The following is a 16591-nucleotide window of genomic DNA, read 5'->3' on the forward strand; positions in this document are numbered from 1 at the left end:
CATGTATACACACGCTTTGAATAAATATATTAATTATTTTATTTTTATCAACTAATAAATAATAATAAAAATATAATGGATACTTAAATTTATAAATATATAATATTTTTATTTAAAAGGAAATGAATAGATTATAAATATTAAAAAATCCGACCGTGAATGCTTTTGGAATCCCTATCTCTATCCAACACTGACTGATGACCGACCCTTCTTATAATTATTGAAGATGACGAAGGATTGTAGGTATCTGATAGATAGCTTTCCTTGTGGGCGACCTATTCCAAAAACAGGAATCAATTTATGCAGATCAAATACAATACAATGCCATCTCTGTGCTATTAGAAGCTTTCTCCAATGGCTGGACAGTGATTTGATCAACCAAGCCAATTTAATTGACACCATCTATTTTTGAAAACAATTAAGATGATGAGAATTTTGAGAGTTAAGCAGCAGGATGGATGGATATGGATGACTCGCTTCGCATTTACACGCATATGAGCACATAATGGTTGGTAGGTGAATTTAATGCTTGCAATCTGCTTATTTTTGTGTTTTTTAAGCATACTCGTGGAGAGAAAAAAATTATATTGCAGATAATTTGGCCAAATAAAAAGTTCTTAAAAAAGCTAATTTAGTTGCATGGTTTTATTACAGAGTTTTTAATGTTTGAGAGATGTTGTGCAAGTAGGACCAACCACCCTCCTCCGTCGTAGTCGCCGTCCTCCTCCTCCCAAAAAAGAAAAGAAAATAGCATCACACACTCATAGATGAGATTTCATGACAGATACATTCGATATGTACATATGACCAACCACCCCCGCCCTCCTCCTCCTCCTCCTAAAAAAAAAAAAGAAGAAGAAGAAAAAGAGGTCTTGATTGAGGGTTGCAGTTGTGAGAATTAATGGCATCCATTCTCTTTTGCTTTCCATCAGTCGTGCACGAAAGGTGTTTGTTCCAATGACTCCAAAGTCATTTCTCACTTTGCTTTGCTTTCTTTCTTTCTTGCTTATTTATTGCAAAATAATAAGTAAATATGATTATGATTATTATAAAGAATAAATTGAATTTCGACTGAAGTTATGGTAACTTGAAATCGTGAAAGGAAAAGGAAGACACTATAGTTTTCCACATGCATGCTTTTCTTAACACCTCCTCCCAAGAAAAAAATAAAAAAAATAAAATAATAATAATAATAATAAAGATTCATTCAAATATCTTCCAATTAATTTGATAATTGTGACTTAAGATTCGAAAAATAGTTTCTAGCTATTTTGTATTTTACAATAACAAATAGCGTTCATCTTTCTTTCTAAAGTTATAGGAGGAAGCGGCCCTCCTCTAGCTAGGTTGGACCTGGTGAAATCTAGCCGCTCACACATATATTTATGTTTTAGGCTACACAATTTTTTTTTTAAATATTAATATGAATGTTTGGATAAATTTATATATATTTTAATTAATTTTATGAATTTTAAAATTAAATATTTTTAATACCCTTAAAATTTATAAATTTGAATTGATAATTCTATTATTATTATTATTGTTATTGTTATTGTTATTTAATAGTATCAGCCTTTCTTGATCAACATTTTTGGAACCATTATGAAACATATTTACTTCTCAATATAATTAAATTTTTTTAAAAATATATTAAAATAATTTTTTAAGGTTTTTTATTTTTAATATCAATAAATTAAAAAAAAATTAATTAAATTATTTTTCAAGCTAAAAGTATTTTTAAATAACACCAAAAGATAAAAACAGAAACTGCATTAAAACACTCCTAGAAAACCTAAGGCTATAATGTGTCTGAATAGTTTGCTTATTTCAAAAGATTGTCCAATGGGACCAATAATAATAATAATAATAAAGGTTTTGTTCCTGTCTAAATAAAGATTCGAAAATTAACTGATTTGAGCTGAAATAGAGTTAGGTTTAAAATAAATAAATAAAAGTTAAAAATATAGTTAGCTTGGCCGGTTAACCTGGTATCCAATTCATCTGTCAAGATTCGAAACTCAATTATAATTTATTAACTATTTATTAACTATTTATTTACTTTTTAACTATAATAATATTGTTTTAATTTATAAAAAAATTAAAATTACCCGGTAATCCATACAAAACCCATGAACCAGACCGAATATAAAAACTCTTAATTCACCGGACACACGCACCGCCCTATTTACTTCGGAGCAAACTCCACCAATCCAGCCACGGGTCCAACCATGCATGATCTGTCGTCAACAGGTGCTAGAATACGAACAGTTCACCATAAATGAGAGAGATGCTCGTCATAACATGTTGGAAAAAAAAAAAGTAGAGTTAATAGACATGAGATTAGCATAAAATTATAGAAATAAATTCATACGGAATCATGAATACAAAGATGATACAAGTAGAGAAGTGAACACTTCTTCAACACCCTAACCTTTTCTACGAATGATTTCTTCGTCGAGGTACTCAATTTTATATATTATTTTTATTATTTATTTATTTATTTCATGTAGAATTGATAGCTCTAACCACCCTTTTCTTTTGCAACCTATATTTATAATTCCCACATGGGATTTAGAATTATATTTAGAGAATTTGAAAGTATAATTATAATTATTTTTTAAAGTGATTTTCATATAAAAATATATGAAAATAATATTTATTTAATATTTTTAAAATTATTTTTAAAATTAATATATTAAAACAATCTAAAATATATAAAAAAATTTAAATTTTTTATAAATACAGGTTAAACCGAGTTTCCAAACAAAAATTTAATAGTTAACTTTTGAGTTTACTTTTAAAGCTTTATGATTTAATCTTTTGTTTTGTTTCCAACCATTAATTTTGCCTACGTTTTAATTACATTTATTAACCAGCTTGAATCAATTAACATTAATTATCTTGTCAATTAAAAAAAATAAATTAGATTGCCAAAATCTTTGTCTCGCTCCTCCTTTCATGTGTGGAATTTAATTTTTTTTTTCTCTATTTTGACTCGACATCGCAGCACTTGAAACTTCATCGTTAAGCCATGAATCTAAGCATTGTGATATATCGAGATCCACTTTCAACTTTAAATTAAATTCGTCCATATAACTCCACCATAATTATTATGTTTTGGTTCAGTATATTAATTATTAATAGTTTCCTAGAATTGTGCTCTATTTTTACTTCATAAGAGATTTGCGAGCTATTTTGCACGAGTCCTGGATTAACTAGCAATTTAGAAAGGATAATTAAGTTGAAATATTCACCAATCATGCACGAGAGATATTGATTGAATTGAAAAGCCATCAATCATACAGCAACATGAAAACAATTTTTTTTTTATTTGTAGAAGAATATGGTTTTATTTACGAGAATAAATAAATAAAAATAGTAGTTCGTTTGAAATTTTTATAACCATCTTGATGAAGTAGATTTCTTTCCCTATGTGTAGGCATATAGGCATTCATTTAATTAGTGTAGAACTACATCACTCAACTATCTTTTACCGGATCAGAAATTTTTACAATATATAAAAAAAAATGTTTAAACATTTATAACATTTTTTTTAGCAAATTAATGTCAATCTAGATTACTGAGCCATTATTTGTTGTGGTTCAAACTAATTTTTTTAAATAAAGAAATATTCTAGCATTGTAACATGTTTTTAGAAGCAAATTAGTATAAAATTAGGTTATTCAGTCATGTTATATTGCATATTAGATTAATTTTTTTAAATATAAAAAATATTTAAACATTGTTAACATGTTTTTGGAAATGATTTTTTTTAATCATGAACACAAAATCTGTTGTATAAAATAAATTAAAAATTATATGCATCAATAAATATAAAAAGAAATTTAACATATAAAATAAATTAAAAATTATATGTATCGATAAATATAAAAAGAAATTTAACACTAAGTAAATATTAAGTCGTGAAATTGAGACACATAGATAGATATTTGATCCTATGCTATGGAAACCTTTCATTTTATTTTTCTCTTAATTATATTGCACTAATATTTTGTTATAAGAAGAATAATAAAATAAATTTCTTGAAAAAAAATAACTTGCAATTTGCTAGATTTTCTTTCATTTTTAATATCTTTTATCTCATAAAATAATTTAACATTTTGTCCTATATTATTTATTTAATTATAAAAACCAAAAGCATTCAAGAAACATAAATTTTTTTTGGAAGATTTAAAATAAGAATTACAAAGATACCCCTCCAACTAACATCCGTTTGTCTTATTAATGTGCTATTTTTTTTTGGAAAGTTCTTATTAGAATATTTGTTTTTTAGATAAAATTCTATCCAAATTTCAAAAGCACAAGTCTTATTCTAAAAATATAAAATTTTGTTAGTTTTAGTACAAGTATATTAAAAAACATAATGGTAATATAATACTTATATGTCATCATGAAGAACACTTTAATAATGTTATTAAACCTAACTTAGTCGTTCGATCTTTGAACATTCTAACTTAATTTTTGAATATTTTAACTCGACTCTTTATTTAGCTTTAATTGCAAATTAAATCATGTGAAAGTTATTCTAATATGATCCAATTATCTCGATAGATAAAAAAACAACCATGATGATTAGTAAGAACATGGTTCGAATTAATAAAATTTTAAGATAATATTTTTTTAATAAATATTGAAACAATGACATATTGAACCAATTTAGGTTTAATAAATTTATTTTTTTATTTATGTGATAACAAAAATAGATGATTATAATAAAACAACCATATAAAACTCAAAAAATTATTATGATGGATTGTACAAAATAGGCCTATTTATGGTTCGGTTCGGTTTGAATTACAAAAACCAACCAAACCTAGTGACTCAAATTTTTAAAAATTCAAACCGAACCAAACCAAATTCTAGTTCAAACCGAACCATTTCAGTTCAATTAAATTTGATTTTTTGGCTTTAAAACTGGCACTTGAATTCCTAAAATCCATAATGCCAAACACGAAAGGATATTTTGCATCAGGTAATCCCTAATAGCTCCATTTCAATTCTTAATATATGATCCCTAATAGCTCCATTTCAATTCTTATTATATAATAATAAACAAAAACCAAACCTAAGGAAATCCCAACATAATTTTATATGATTTCTCAGCAACATGAACATAATTAATAAAAAAGTTAATCATCCAATAAAATTCTAGTTGTAGAAGAAAGTTCAATAAAACTAATTAGTCAAAATCAGACAAATCTAACAACTCGATCAAAATAAAAAGGAGAAAGATGACAAATGGACTTTGTACTGAGAATTGAGCTCTTTTTTGAGCTTAAGGATTTCACCTTTCCTAGTTGTCGAGAAATAATTTGAATCATGACCGCTCATGCTTGCCTACTTGTTTGGCTCTGCAAATTTGCAAATGGTGAAAGACAGATGTGCGAGCAAGAGATAGAACAAAGACTGAAATGTGAAGTGAAGAGAGAAGCCAAGGAGATGGAGATGTCGGTTTTTGTTCAGCTAGAGAAGAGATATGTGTAGGGATAGAGACGCAGAGTGGATGAAAATTAAAAGAAAAATAAAGAAGGGAAAACCAGTCTCTGGTCTGGGCAGTGACAAATGTAATGTTATTAGGGTTAGGTTAACTATAGACTAGTATTATAGGTCTTTTATTTTATGGTTGGTGACTTGGTTCGGTTCAGTTCATCGATTTTTGTTGTAAAATCAAAACCAAACATAATTGGCAAAATTTTATAGTTTTAAAAATTAATTTAATCGGTTTTCCATCTCGGTTCGGTTTTCTCAGTAATTTTTCATTGGTTTTTTTGGTTTTCTTGGTTAAACGATTTTTTTGAACACCCCTAATACAAAAAGAATGCTTGCTAATACATAAAAATATTTATATAATCATATCTGAAAAAAAAAGTAAAAAATGAATGGTAATGGATAAAATAATATCTAAATACATTTTGAATTAACTTCAAAATTTAATAAAATAATGTAACTAAAATATGTTTAATTATTTTTTTAAATAATTCCATCTAAATTTTAGAAAAAGACTAAAAAAATAGACCAAGCATGTTGATTTGCTAGCCTAGGCACAAGTGTCTAGGCCTTTTAAGCATGTTGATTTGCTAGTGATTAGTACTTAAAAGTGCATTTTTATCATGGTTTTATATCATCATTTTGCACTTGAAGTATCAATAACTCCTTAACTAAAATATGTTTTATAATAATATATCTAATAATATAAGATACCTATAAATTGTGGTAAATGTCTATTTTTAATGCAGGCCTATCACATAAATAAAAGGATTGATTGATGACTTGAAGAACTTAAATTGCAAGGATAAAGAGATGGCCAAACTTAGAAAAGAGATGTCGGTGCAATCCAAACCGGAACACTATTCGGTAATTGGGTCATATCTAGAGCTACAGATCTCAGATTTAGGTCCAATTTATATGGATGGAAAGGTAAGACATAGGCCTACAACTTTCATATGGAGCCCAAGATCTAAAAAGGCCATTATCAAGTCCAAATTGTAGCAACAACAAAGAAGCCCGAATCTGTCTTCCAGCCCGAGCACTGTTCGGTATTTTGGCCATATCTGGAGTTCTAGAAGTCCAAATGAGCTGAAATTTTTACACAAGAAAGCTGAGACAATTGCCTACAACTTTCATGTTTACAACTGGCTCCAATTTTGACGTTATCAATGACGTTTTGGGCAGACAAGAGAAGATAAGGATTGTCACCAAGTCAAAAGTTGGTCACCCACTTATCAATTAGTCATCAAATCAATAGTTCCCAATTTTGGCCTATAAAAGGAGGCATTTGCCATGCATTTAGGCATCTTGGTGTTCAGATCAAGATCATGCTCTTCCTTTCTCTCTTTGTATTTTTTATGCTTTGTTTTCATTAATATTAAGTTTATGCCTTTCATTTCCTTTCCTTTACTTAGTTAACTTTTATGTTCTTATTTTGTTTATCTATTTTGCTTTCTTTCATTATGTCTAGCTAAGTTAATTATGTCAAGGTGAAAAGGTTACACTAATGGTGTAAGAATAAGTATAATGTAAACTTAATATGGACTTTAATGTTTGATACTAACATGTTTTATATTTGCTATCTTGTTCACTCTTTAATACTTTGCTTGTTAAATGACTAATCTTGATTTATGTTGTATAACACTTGGTACAACAAATGCTTGGCACTTTCATAGCCCATAATGTATGGTATAACCGACACCTGAGCTATGAAAGGAACTTGATTTGTTGTTAACATAAGTTATAATCATGAATGCTTGACGAGATTTACAAGTATTAGCATTAATTGAATAAGATGACTAATGTAATCATGTTAACAATATATAATCTGATTGGAACCTCCTTTGTGTGTGGTTTCCAATTCAATAATAAGAGTTTATACTTGGCGATGCATCATTTGTCCGATTTGTTTTAAAGACTAAGCCCACATGCTTGGATTTTTTTTATTTTTTTTTAAATTGGACAGATATTATGTTGTTTCTTTATTTTTTATGGAAAAAAAAAACAATCAATGCATCATCTTTCTATTAATATTTTGACTATTAAAGAGGTGGCTGAAAAATCATGATGGTGGTGTTCTTTTGACCTTAATTTTTTTAAAATTTATTTTTACTTAAAAATATTTAATAAACACCATTAGACTATAAAATTATAATTTCTCAAAAAACCCTTAAAAATAATCCAAAAATATAAAATTAAATTGAAAAAAATTCTTTCCTCGCATTTATATATTTTTTTAGCAAGAGAAAGGTTTAGAAAAGACATCAATAAAATTCTTCTCATCAGGTAAATTTTGTTTACATTAGTATTAACTTTTTTTGTTGTAGAATTGATGTTAATAAACAACTTTTTTCCATAGTTATTTTCCATCAATTCTCTCTCTTCTTTATAATTTAGAGATTGAAAAGTCAATAAAATAAAGATTTAACTAGAATGTTAAATGTTCAAATTAAAAGTATTGAAAATAAAAATATAAAAATTCTTTTAAAAGAATCCACATATACAATAATTTTTTTATAAAAAAACATGCATTGTTCTCTCTGGTCAAATTTGATCCTTTTTTTGTTTTTTTAAGCAACAAAATTGATTTTTTGGAGAAGAGGATTCCAAATGTAAAAAGTAACCAAAATATTGATGGAAATTCGATGTTGTAATTACTAATTTTAATACGTGTCTATAAGGTCGCACGCTTGATTTTGTTTTTTTTCCAAAGAAAAAATGAAAAGCATCTTTGATAGAATTTCCCCATTATAAGTAATTTAATTGGTTATATATTTATTCATGACATTAATTAAACTGTCACAATTTAAAAATAAAGCGGCGCAAGTACGAGTTTGGGAAGAGCAGGAGATAAAAATAAATAAATTAATAAATAAATATATTCAGAAAAATATGTAATAAATTTATCAGAATAATTATTAATAGCCCTCTATCCTCCAACGGTGGCGTTCATGTCGCCATTAATGAGCTCACAGTTGTTGTCTCAGCCTTGCAATATTATGACACGGAGTGCAGTTTGCACCATCGTTGTGTTTGTTGCCTTTACGCTGGGAATTAGGTGGAATTGCCTCCCGTCTTCGAAAATAAAATAAAATAAAAATTCTAGATTTCTCATCTAAATTCCACGCAAAATGATCCAGATTCATTCCTCGCTGTGTGTAATGTTTTTTTTTTAAATTTTATTTTTTAATACTACTCGCTGTGTGTAATGTTTTTTTTTTTAAATTTTATTTTTTAATACTTGATCTATTAAAAATTAAATTTTATAACTTATTATAATTTTTTTTATAATTTATGACACAAACTTAATGAATTAATTCAATTAACTTGAGTTTTTTATCATGTCTTTTTTATAGTGCCGTGTTTTATATATAATTTTCTCTAGTTATTAAAAAATATAATTTATAAATTATTTTAATTTATTTTATTTGAGATTATCATGATCTTTATGTTATAGTTTTGAAAAGTTAATACAGATCAATTTAATATATTATTGTTTCAATAATTAAAAAAAGATATTATCTTGATTTTTAAATCAAATTAAATTTTTATTAGTTATTCAAATTATTTTTAGATCTAACAAATATATCAGATCATATCAAATTAAATTTTATAAAATTTATTTAATATAAATATTTAAATTTTAAAATTATATTTTGATATATATATATATATATATTAATAATAAAAGATGAAATGAAACTTGAAAATTCTTCAAAAATAAAATATATTATTTTAATTAAAAAAATAAAATAACAACTAAAACGGAATTTACATCCTTGTATAGGATGCTATACAACTCTAAACGCACATGAGAAGTTCTGTTCAATTATTTATTTATCTTGAATCTAAATCTTAGCATATTATTAAGAGAAGTTAATAAATATATGAAGATATATTTTTAAAACTAATTGAAAAAAAAAGTTAATATCAATTGCCGTCTACATGAAAATATCCCTCACTGTCTAAAAATAATCTTGACAACTCACTGACTCACTGACTAAATGGATATTGATTAAAATGGTCAAATAATGAATTATAGATGCCATTTCTTGGTGAATTTACTTATTTATTTATACAAGTTTGTGTCTTTATGGTCTAAAATCCAAGTATATATATATATATATATATATATATATATATATATATATAAAGGGTGTAGACACACAGAATAGGGCCAACCAGAGGCAGCCACATAGAGGATTGAAACAAGAGCTTCTAGTTCTGCTGCTGCTGCTCCTGCTCCTGCTGCTGCTGCGGCTTTTGTCTGCCTTCAATGGCTTCTGCTTGCGCACTACTGAACCAGCTCTTTCTCTTCCTCCTTCTATGGCTTTGTGCTCTCTCTTCTTCTCAAGGTTCGTTTTGCTTCCAGCACTAGCCGCTAATATTACCTACCTCCATGATCACTGTATATTTGCATGCATCTTTAGTTTAGTTTAAATTTACTGTCCCTTGACCTCTTTAATTCTTTTAATTCTCTTAATTTCCATCTCGATCTCTCCCCTCGGATCAAATACATGTTTCTGTTTCTGCTTGCATATATAGAACTTCTACTTTATTTTTGTTGGTCAAGAAGAGATCATCAGTCTTCTCTCTAGTTAATATTAATATACATATGCAAACGAGCTCCATTATTCTCAGTGTCTTTGCACCATGCATCTTGGCTTTAGAGAAAGGTTTCAATATTTTGTTTTCTTTAAACTTGGCATACATCGCGTGGATGGATACTTTGAGTCCCATTATTGTTTTTGCCCTCATACACAAGTAGTCAGAATATAAATCTTGTGAGTTCAAGAAACAGAAAATGTAAATGATTTTTATCTTAGTTTCAAAACAATGGTGATTCATTGCATAGATGTCTTCTTCTTCTTCTTCTTTCTCGCTTCATTTGCGCAGAACAATGGTGATTCATTGCATAGATGCCTTCTTCTTCTTCTTCTTTCTCGCTTCATTTTTTATAGTATAATTAGATGGGTTGATGGGGTAGTTGGCTGTGATTAGTGAGTATATTTATTTTTGTCATAAATGTTACCCTCTAAAATATAGCTGTGGGAAGATCGGTAGTATACATGGCTATCTATGCATCTATATAATAACACAGAAATTATTGAAGGCCTTTTTCCAAAATAAATTATTTAGTTGACACGTTAAGGTCACTAGAGAAATAGGGTTGTAAATTTCTTTTATTGACATCAAAATTATGTTGCAATGCAGCTGCGCACCATCAGCCCTACTCTGAATTTAGATACCCATTTATCAAGAAAGCAAGCTCATTCTCATCATCCTTGTCATCAAGTGGCCAAGGAGATAATACATATGACTATATAGTTGTGGGAGGTGGCACAGCTGGGTGCCCTTTAGCCGCCACACTCTCTCATAAATTCAATGTTTTATTGCTTGAAAGAGGTGGAATCCCTTTTGGCAATGCGAACATCTCCTTATTACAGAACTTCCATATTACCCTTGCTGACACTTCATCAACTTCTGCTTCCCAATACTTCATTTCTACTGATGGAGTCCTCAATTCTAGGGGTAGAGTTTTGGGTGGTGGTACTTGCATCAATGCTGGGTTCTACACTAGAGCAAGCACAAGGTATGGTTTGGAATTGCTTGCCTTCAATTTTTCCTCAAATGTAATACGACTACTTTGTCACTACTTCTTCTTTTCTTTTTTTCTTTCAACGAATATTCATTCAATGCAACTGCCTAGATCCCACATGAAGTTAGTTGTAGTTTTGAGGCGGGGAGTGATGAGTTAAAGAATTCAGTAAAATAAAAAGAGATTTTGAAGAGAAAGAAAAACAATAGTTATAATTAACTGTCATATCTTTAGGAAGAATAAGTGTGGTCGTTATTAAGAAACATCAACATGCAAATAATTAATGTGTTGGAATTTTCTTTCTTCTTGAAAAAGAAGGGTTTTCTAAGATCTAAGTAGCTGACAAAGCCATTAAGTAATCCTGTCCAGAAATAAAATCAGAACATAAATCCATCTGGATAATGACTTTGTGAAGGATGCTGGAAGATGTTTTTCTGCTTGGATCATGTTGATGCCACAAAATCAAGCTTAGACACTATATATATGACAAGACAAAGTGTGCTGTGAGATTAATAGGTGTGAAGGTCCCACGACTGAACTCTAATCTGGGATCATATACAGGGTCACCCGATTTGAAGGTCACCATTGCACGGCTGGGAAGTCATTTTATTTGTTAGGGTTTAGAGAAGTAATGGTACTCATGGCATTGCCGTGGTTCGTACCGCACATTATATTATTGCACGGCTGGGAAGTCATTTGCTAGGGTTTAGAGAAGTAATGGTACTCATGTCATTGCCGTGGTTCGTACCGCACATTATATTTATTTGTGGTCTAATTTCAGTTGTCTTTGTGGTCCTTTTCTATGCTTTAATTAATGGGAAAAATTGGGTGGAGAGTTTCCTAGAAATCAATTGTGATATTTATTTCGAGCCATCAAGAAAATGGATCCAAATTGAATGCACCAAATTAACAAGACTGCTTAAAACTCGCTTTTGATACCATGTACGAGTCCACCACAACTCTTTCTGTCTCTCGTAATTATGCCACCCAATTCAGCTTCTGAGGCCCTTAAGGTGTCTTGGTGTTAACTTAGAACTTGTCTCTCTTATTAAGCACTGCAAATGAAAGAGGTCAAGGAAAGTGAAGGATTAACTATAATCATGCATTCATCATTGTTTTTGGCATGCAGACCCCCCTTCCTTTTGCAGTTCATAATAATTGATTGGATAGTAAGAGTTTGGCATTCGTAGTTGAAGGAGCAAGGGAGTTATATGAATAATTTTAATCACTTTACTTGAAATCCACAACTTCTTGTGTTGAGAGATGAGACCACTTACTAAATTCATTGTAACGAAACCCTTGGAAATGTTGAAGAAATTGTTTCTTGCAGGTTTATAAGCAAAGTTGGTTGGGATTTGAAGTTGGTGAACAAGTCATACTCCTGGGTTGAGAAGCAGATTGTTCACAGGCCTAAGGTTGCACCGTGGCAGGTTGTTGTAAGGGACAGTCTTTTGGATCTTGGAGTTGCACCTTTCAATGGATTCACTTATGATCACATTTATGGAACCAAGTTTGGTGGTACCATTTTTGACCGATCCGGCCGTCGGCACACGGCTGCCGAACTACTTGCTTCTGCTGATCCTCATAAGCTCACTGTGTTGGTGCACGCTACAGTCCAAAAGGTTTTATTTGACACATCAGGTATGTTAAACTACTCAAGTACTTCGCCATATTGTTAGTGTAAGAGTTTGCGGATACTTGTAACTTAGGAGATCATAATGTTCAACCCAGGAAAGCGACCAAAAGCAGCTGGCGTCCTATTCAAAGATGAAAATGGAAACCAGCATCAAGCATTTCTATCAAACAGCCGGAGTGAAGTAATATTGTCATGTGGAGCCATTGGCACCCCTCAGATGCTATTGCTCAGTGGTGTTGGCCCAAAAGCTGAACTTGAGGAGATGAAAATTTCAGTGGTCCTCAACAATAAGTTTGTTGGGCAAGGCATGGCTGATAACCCCTTGAACACAGTTTTCGTTCCTTCTAAAAAACCAGTAAAGCAGTCCCTCATTCAAACTGTAGGGATTACCAAGAGGGGTGTGTACATTGAAGCTAGCAGTGGATTTGGGCAGTCCAATGACAGCATACAATGTCACCATGGAATAATATCTGCAGAGGTATAGAAACATTTCAATTTAAAGGAACTATATTGGCACGTTAACATATCCTTTATGACACAACTCCTTTAAACAATGATTTTGATTAAGTGATAGTGAAGTAAGAATATAAAGTTCATTTTTTCTTATAAACAGATAGGGCAACTATCAACCATACCTCCAAAGCAAAGAACACCAGAGGCCATCCAAGCATACATTAGACGAAAGAAGGACATACCACATGAGGCATTCAGAGGAGGCTTTATCCTTGAAAAGATTTCTAACCCCGTTTCCACTGGCAAGCTCAAATTGATCAACACAAATGTTGAAGATAACCCTTCTGTTACCTTCAACTACTTTAAGCATCCACATGATTTACAACGTTGTGTTGATGGCATCCGCATGGCTACAAAGATGGTGCAATCAGAACACTTTACAAATTTTACGCAATGTGACAAGCAGACCACAGACAAGATTCTTAACATGAGTGTCAGTGCTAATGTTAACCTAGTACCTAAGCATACCAATGACACCAAGTCCCTAGAGCAGTTCTGCAAAGACACCGTAATCACAATTTGGCATTATCATGGTGGGTGTCATGTTGGCAAGGTGGTGAACCGTGATTACAATGTTCTTGGTGTGAACAGGCTTCGCATTGTGGATGGCTCGGTATTTGATGAATCTCCTGGGACTAATCCTCAAGCCACCATCCTGATGATGGGCAGGTAGGAATATCTTAAAAACCCTGCTTAAAATGAGATACTGCTTCTAAGTAGTGCTCTTTCCTTCTCAAGAACACATCAAGTTAATTAAATAACTGCTTTTATATTATAAAAAATGGTTTCTTAATTGTGATTTGCAGGTATATGGGACTGAAAATCTTGAGAGACAGACTAGGAAAAGCAGCTGGTGTTTAGGGGCTGATAAGCCAGGAGCATGAGAGGAGCAATATTAGTTTGAGCAGAGCAAAATGTAATGCAGCTAATATATATTTATTCTTAGCAAGCAGTTTGTCATGTGTCGAAATGGCTTGCTTTTCGAAAATCTAAACATTTCCATTATATTTGTGTCCTTAATATAATGTAGTGACTCTGTGACTGTGTGCCTTTTGGTTGCGAACATCTTAAATCTAATCTTTCAGGTTTTTTTGGCTGAAAAGAAAAGTGGAATGGAATCAAAAACTCCCTTCAGCTTCTCACATTAACATCAGTTTCTGTTTATATATATATATATATATATTCTGAACTTACACTAAGTGAGGAACTTAGTGTAATAATCTCCTCCTTTCCTATGGTATGGCCTGTCAATGCAACAATCTGGGCAAGAAGACATTCAGTACTGTCAATACAATGGTTGACCATTGTGTGGATGCATGAAAAGTACATGGAAATAAATTATGAACATGGAAAAGAGAGTTCTGCTTGGCAATCTCAAAAACATGTAGAAGGCAGCATGATCACTTGTTTATTTGAATCAGATCATTGATCGATACCTCATTAATGCAGTTGGAACACTTCAAAGTAGGTCTCAACGAATTACGCAGTGCCTTCTGCAAAATGAGAGGCTAGCATTCATGGGCTTCAGACTATGACAGGTTCCACTAAAATGCCAGCATAAAAATCAATCAACACAGCTCATCGGTGTTCCCAGGATGGCAAAGATTTCCACCTAACAAATTAGTTGCATGCTGGTGTGGCAAGAATCTCAAAATAACTAGCAATTAGAGGAGCATGAAACAACCACAGTTAACAATGACAATCTCAAAATTGTTGTCAAACTCAAAGACAAAGCTCACTTTCTCTCGCTTTCTTACTTTGTCCTATATTCTAAGCCCATGGTAGTGGACTAGGATTTATGGAGAGTTAGGTTAAAAGATTATTAACCCAACCTGGAAATGTAATTTTTTATTTATTTATGAAAGTGATGTTCTAGCTAGCTGTACGGGCCTTATTAATCACCTTAAAATTAATAATTATATAAATTTTTAATTTTTAAAAAACCTCAAACTAATAACCATTATAAAATAAAGCTATTAAAAAAATGTAATTTTGTATGTCTTGTGAATATGCATGCTGCTCTATCCATATGCATGCTACTCTATCCAAAACAGTTGGAGCTACTTTATTGAGTAATATTGATTTTAGATAGTTTTTAAAATTTGTTTGTGATATTATTATATTAAAATAATTAAAAAAATAAAAAAAATTAAGTAGCTTATACAGAAACCACACCTGCAAGCTGGACCCCCTCTGGCAGATCATTTTAGATACAATAAAGCCAGTGACATTGATGCGTGCTCCTTGGGTAATCTGTCCCTCGCAGGTAGTTGAAGCTCTTCCAAGAATGAGTTCATTTGTCATTATTAATTAAAACAAAGTGAAAGGATACATAACATTCTTAAGGTCTAGACATTTATTAGTTAATTTGCACCCGGGTCAATAATAATTTGTTTTTAAAATATAATTTTTTTTTTATATTTTAAGAAATATTTTTAAAAAAAATTTAAATCTGATCCCAAATCAAATTCAAATACCTCAAATAATTATACTAAACTCAAAAAAATTGTGTTAACCCAACCTCAAGTATCTACACTTGGGTTTAACTACTATATAACACTTAAAAAAGAGTCTGAGTTGCCAAGATCTAAGATACTTAGATCATAAAACTTGAGTTGCTAGATTTAAGATACTTAGGTCATAAAACTTCAATTGAAGTAGGAGTAGCACAACTTGGTTGCAATACCAAGTTATGTTATTTCTTTGAATTTATTAATTATGATAGTTTATAAATTATAGATTTATAAGAAAAAATATGAATACTATAACATGTATGTTATTGTATTTCAAAAATCTTTTTGAAAAAGACTTATTTTTTATTTTTCTTTGCTTTAAATTATTTTTTATATTTTTAAATTATTTTAATGTATTAATATTAAAAATAAAATAAAAATATTTTTTTAAATAAAAAAATACTTTTGAATAAAAATTATATCGGTAACAACTATAAAATATAATTTCTATTGAAGGAATAAAAAATTCATAAACATAAAAAATGAACTATTTCAATGGAAAAATATGAATTTAATTTTTAGATCTAAAATGTTAAATTAGATTTCTGTGATGGTTTGTTGTTTATAAATTATTTATGTTTTATTTATAAATAATTTTTTGATCTACATTACTTGAGTTTGACAAATATACTTAACTTAAGTTTACTTGAACAATAACAATAATACTAACAACAACAACAACCACTATAATAATAATCATACTAATAATAGAAGATATAATTTCTATTGAAGGAATAATAAATTCATAAATATAAAATACAATAGAAAGATATGATTTGAATTTTTAAATCTAAAATATTAAATTAGATTTTTATAATAATA

At 29.9% G+C, this 16591-nt stretch overlaps 1 protein-coding gene and 1 long non-coding RNA gene across 3 annotated transcripts; both read left to right on the top strand.

Moving 5' to 3' along the window:
* Positions 1-241: 241 nt before the first annotated feature.
* Positions 242-928, top strand: LOC105108251 (uncharacterized). The gene is made up of 2 exons (XR_839008.1): positions 242-512; positions 655-928. It is a non-coding gene; the product is annotated as an uncharacterized LOC105108251 (long non-coding RNA).
* An 8734-nt stretch (positions 929-9662) lies between these two features.
* On the top strand, positions 9663-14436 carry LOC105108252 (protein HOTHEAD). 2 transcript variants are annotated; one of them, XR_839009.1, is made up of 7 exons: positions 9663-9863; positions 10723-11101; positions 12438-12748; positions 12839-13221; positions 13357-13925; positions 14063-14184; positions 14419-14436. XR_839009.1 is itself a non-coding variant. In XM_011002496.1 (6 exons), exons 1-6 carry the CDS (start codon positions 9785-9787, stop codon positions 14115-14117), a joined length of 1776 nt encoding a protein of 591 aa, XP_011000798.1. In that variant the 5' UTR covers positions 9663-9784; the 3' UTR covers positions 14118-14358. The 2 variants fall into 2 exon arrangements, 1 of the variants encoding a protein (XP_011000798.1); XM_011002496.1 differs by lacking the exon at positions 14419-14436 and having other exon boundaries at positions 14063-14358.
* Positions 14437-16591: the final 2155 nt, after the last annotated feature.

This window comes from Populus euphratica, unplaced genomic scaffold, assembly GCF_000495115.2.
Source record: "Populus euphratica unplaced genomic scaffold, PopEup_1.0 scaffold366.1, whole genome shotgun sequence".
NCBI classification, from domain to species: domain Eukaryota; kingdom Viridiplantae; phylum Streptophyta; class Magnoliopsida; order Malpighiales; family Salicaceae; genus Populus; species Populus euphratica.

Excerpts from the sequence above, each read along its gene's own strand:
- LOC105108252 (XM_011002496.1), top strand. The coding sequence starts at position 9,785 with ATGGCTTCTGCTTGCGCACTACTGAACCAGCTCTTTCTCTTCCTCCTT. Across the intron at positions 9,864-10,722 it reads TGCTCTCTCTTCTTCTCAAG|CTGCGCACCATCAGCCCTAC; the intron begins GTTCGTTTTGCT and ends GTTGCAATGCAG. Across the intron at positions 12,749-12,838 it reads GGTTTTATTTGACACATCAG|GAAAGCGACCAAAAGCAGCT; the intron begins GTATGTTAAACT and ends TGTTCAACCCAG.